This window comes from Penaeus chinensis, chromosome 3 (assembly GCF_019202785.1).
Source record: "Penaeus chinensis breed Huanghai No. 1 chromosome 3, ASM1920278v2, whole genome shotgun sequence".
Classification (NCBI taxonomy): Eukaryota; Metazoa; Arthropoda; class Malacostraca; order Decapoda; family Penaeidae; genus Penaeus; species Penaeus chinensis.
Window position 1 is genome coordinate 22476433 of NC_061821.1, and position 4472 is coordinate 22480904.

Below are 4472 nucleotides of genomic sequence, written 5' to 3' on the forward strand. Positions count from 1 at the left end.
ATTCTCGTAGACGGTCTCCCGCGTCTGGACCTCGCTGGCTGGCGGCTTTGCCATGAGGTCGCTCCCCACGTGGCGATGGAACCGCTGTTATGTTGGCACGCCTGGTACGCCGGGCTGTTCTGCAGTGACGCGCGTAAATTTCCCGCCAAATATCGTCCAATCAGCATCGACCATTCCGGCATTGTTGACCAATAAGAACGTTTCACTTACTACGTCACTGTTATGAAGCCCTACGATTGGGACCAGAAGTGACGTCATAAACTAGGAACTCTGTGAATGGCCAACGTTCCGAAGAATGTTCTAGAAGGTTTACAAAGGGGTCGATGTCGCCGCTCTATGGATTTTCCGAAGTCATACCAGCCGGAGACCGAGAGAAGAGCAGACGTGTTACAATTAGCTCATTGGACTATTTAAAAATATCTAAAATAAGGTAAGCCGATACTTTATTCATCCGTTAACAGTGGAATTGTACAGTGGAGCTAGAATCCAGTTAAAGAGTATTTCGACAAAGAATACGTGATTTACAGCCATTTTTTCTCGAACGTGTGGTCGCCGGGTGGGTCCATTTCGTCAGTGCTTATAAATAAGAATTGCTAACCCATCTTTTAAAGTAGTCTTGAAATTGTGTAGTTATTGTTAACGTTGAAAACCGAGAACCGTTGCATATTATCAATAGGTTTTGTAATCTTATCTAAAATTTAAGTGTAATTTACGTAGTTCTGTGCGTATAGAATGTTTCTTTGAGTTAAAATGTTACCGATGATACCCGTTTCTCGCCTGATAATAAGAACTTGAACGAGTTAAGTGGCAAATTGGAATACCATTGTGATCATGTGAGTAATTCCATGAGTGATTTGTGCGCATTATCACAGCGACTCGCTTTTCCAACTTAAAATAAATTTGTTTCATCGAAGTGCATCAAGGTTTTCATCGTAAAGCAAGGTGACGCGATATAATGGAGGTTAAGAGGGAGGAGGAGGGTCCGTGATCAATATCCCTGTCCCCTCCCCTTCCCTTCCTCCCTTCGTCCCTTCCTCCCTGCCCCTTCCCCCCCCCCCCCTTCGCTCTCCCTTCCTCCCTGCCCCTCTTGTTCCTCCTGCCTGCCTCCCTCCCTATCCCCCCTGTTCCCCCTTACCCCTTCTTCCATCCCTCCCTCCCTATCCCCCCTGTTCCCCCTTACCCCTTCTTCCATCCCTCCCTCCCTATCCCCCCTGTTCCCCCTTACCCCTTCCCCACTTCCTCCTTGCCCCCCCCCTCTCCCCTTAACCATTCCCGGCTTCCCTGTCTACTCGCCTCACCCAGATAGTATTGCCATATCGTAGGTCGGTTACTATGAGTATATCTTCTGAGTTTTATAAATTCGTGGTTAGTTTTGCGGTAGAATGTATATGGTTTTAAAACTTGTAACCTTTTTTATTAGTTTGTATATAACGGTATTTATTCTCAACTTGCCTCCTTCCCTCCCCACGACCTCATGACAAAATTACTTCGTTTTAAGCATTTTTTTTCTCTGGTAGTCTTCCATTTTTTTCGTTTGTGGGTATTTAATTCTATATAAAAAAAAAAACTTCCTGTTAAAATTATAAAACTTGTAAATAGGAAAAGAAGCGATGCCAGATGCGTGTGGGGGCGTCACACATGGCTGGGAAGTGACGTCATGAGATACCGTACTGTTGAGTGTTTATCAGCTGACATCCTATTGTCGTTGGGGAAAGTGTACGAGAGAGGGAGAGGGGGCGAAGGAAGGATTTTGGTCTTTTGGAGATGTAATTTCATGATAATCTTTTCCTGTTTGTAGATGCCTTTGCGCGTTTCCGACCAATGAACTAATGTCTGTTTCTTTTGTTGCAGATAAAATGGCAAAGGCACCAGCTGTCGGTATTGATCTGGGAACCACCTACTCCTGCGTGGGTGTGTTCCAGCATGGCAAGGTGGAGATCATCGCCAACGACCAGGGCAACCGCACCACGCCCTCCTACGTCGCCTTCACAGACACCGAGCGTCTGATTGGTGACGCCGCCAAGAACCAGGTGGCGATGAACCCCAACAACACTGTATTCGACGCCAAGCGACTCATCGGCCGCAAATTCGAAGACCACACAGTCCAGAGCGACATGAAGCATTGGCCCTTCACCATCATCAACGAGAGCACAAAGCCAAAGATCCAGGTAGAGTACAAGGGAGACAAGAAGACCTTTTACCCAGAAGAGATCTCCTCGATGGTGCTCATCAAAATGAAGGAGACCGCCGAGGCTTACCTGGGATCAACAGTGAAGGACGCTGTAGTCACTGTCCCTGCTTACTTCAACGATTCTCAGCGCCAGGCCACCAAGGACGCTGGAACCATCTCGGGTCTTAATGTGCTGCGTATCATTAACGAACCCACCGCTGCTGCCATCGCTTACGGCCTCGACAAAAAGGTCGGCGGTGAGCGCAATGTCTTGATCTTCGATCTTGGCGGTGGTACCTTCGATGTGTCCATCCTTACCATCGAGGATGGTATCTTCGAGGTCAAGTCAACAGCTGGTGACACTCACTTGGGCGGTGAAGACTTCGACAACCGCATGGTGAACCACTTCATCCAGGAATTCAAGCGCAAGTACAAGAAGGACCCAAGTGAGAACAAGCGCTCCCTGCGTCGCCTGCGTACCGCCTGTGAGCGTGCGAAGCGCACCCTGTCTTCCTCGACACAGGCCAGTGTGGAGATCGACTCCCTCTTCGAAGGTATCGATTTCTACACCTCCATCACTCGTGCTCGCTTCGAGGAGCTGTGCGCCGATCTGTTCCGTGGCACCTTGGAGCCCGTAGAGAAGTCCCTCCGTGATGCCAAGATGGACAAGGCCCAGATCCACGACATCGTCCTTGTCGGAGGATCCACCCGTATCCCTAAGATCCAGAAGCTCCTGCAGGACTTCTTCAACGGCAAGGAGCTGAACAAGTCCATCAACCCCGATGAGGCTGTGGCCTACGGTGCCGCTGTCCAGGCCGCCATTCTGTGCGGTGACAAGTCCGAGGCTGTGCAGGACCTGTTGCTGTTGGATGTGACCCCCTTGTCCCTGGGTATCGAGACTGCCGGCGGTGTGATGACTGCGCTCATCAAGCGTAACACCACCATCCCCACCAAGCAGACTCAGACCTTCACCACCTACTCTGACAACCAGCCAGGTGTGCTTATTCAGGTGTACGAGGGAGAGCGTGCCATGACCAAGGACAACAACCTCCTGGGTAAGTTCGAGCTGAGTGGCATCCCACCTGCTCCCCGTGGCGTGCCTCAGATCGAGGTCACCTTCGACATCGACGCCAACGGTATCCTGAACGTATCCGCCGTGGACAAGTCTACTGGCAAGGAGAACAAGATTACCATCACCAACGACAAGGGTCGCCTCTCCAAGGAGGAGATCGAGCGCATGGTGCAGGACGCCGAGAAGTACAAGGCTGACGATGAGAAGCAGAGGGACCGTATTTCTGCCAAGAACTCCCTGGAGTCTTACTGCTTCAACATGAAGTCAACAGTTGAGGACGAGAAGTTCAAGGAGAAGATTTCTGAAGAGGACCGCAACAAGATTTTGGAGACCTGCAACGAGACTATCAAGTGGCTGGACATGAACCAGCTTGGCGAGAAGGAAGAGTATGAGCACAAGCAGAAGGAGATCGAGCAGGTGTGCAACCCCATCATTACCAAGATGTACGCTGCTGCTGGTGGTGCTCCTCCAGGTGGCATGCCCGGCGGCTTCCCAGGTGGTGCCCCAGGTGCTGGCGGTGCTGCCCCTGGTGCTGGTGGTTCCTCCGGACCCACCATCGAGGAAGTCGATTAAACGATTCCTCCACGTCTACTAGTCTCATTGTGAATTGTCCATGCAAATCGACCCATCGTAGATCATTCCGCATTTTATTTATGATGTTGGTGGCATGTGCCATTGGCAGACTTCACATTTGCAAGTTTTCAGTAAACCATTCCAGAAATCTGTAAAACGAATAAAAAAAAACAGGAAACCGAACTCCTTCGTTTATGTAACCCATTCAATAAGTATGACGATAATGAACAATTACTTCAAAATCTTAATGTTTTTTTTGTTCAGTTCGTGCAAGTAAATCTGAAAGGTTAATGGAAATGCCTATAAAGACAAGTCATTACTGAGAATTTATTTTTAAATTAGCACTAAATTTTTGGATAACTTCTCGAGTTTAGAAGGAACTAATTACGAGGCTGAAAACAAAAAATATGCATTTTACTTGCACGTCAATCCATAGTGATCTCATGATTTCCATTGATGTTGCTATTCCCGTGCCTCGGTTCAGAAGTTTTCTTCATAAAAAAAAAAAAAAAAAAAAAAAAAAAAAAAATCCCAAGGACAAGGATATGCCATGAGGCCCCACCCCTAATCCTTTGCTCGCTGTTACAGGTCGCCCCTACCTTAAGACCAGCCCTCGCCTCGACTAATTTGTTTCTCTTCATCCCATCTGTTTACTTA

General features: G+C 48.5%; 1 protein-coding gene across 1 annotated transcript; it reads left to right on the forward strand.

Moving 5' to 3' along the window:
• Positions 1–276: 276 nt before the first annotated feature.
• LOC125038507 (heat shock cognate 70 kDa protein) lies at positions 277–3998 on the forward strand. Its single transcript, XM_047631992.1, has 2 exons — positions 277–430; positions 1852–3998. The coding sequence occupies exon 2, from the start codon at positions 1857–1859 to the stop codon at positions 3813–3815; it is 1959 nt and encodes a 652-aa protein (XP_047487948.1). The 5' UTR covers positions 277–430; positions 1852–1856; the 3' UTR covers positions 3816–3998.
• Positions 3999–4472: the final 474 nt, after the last annotated feature.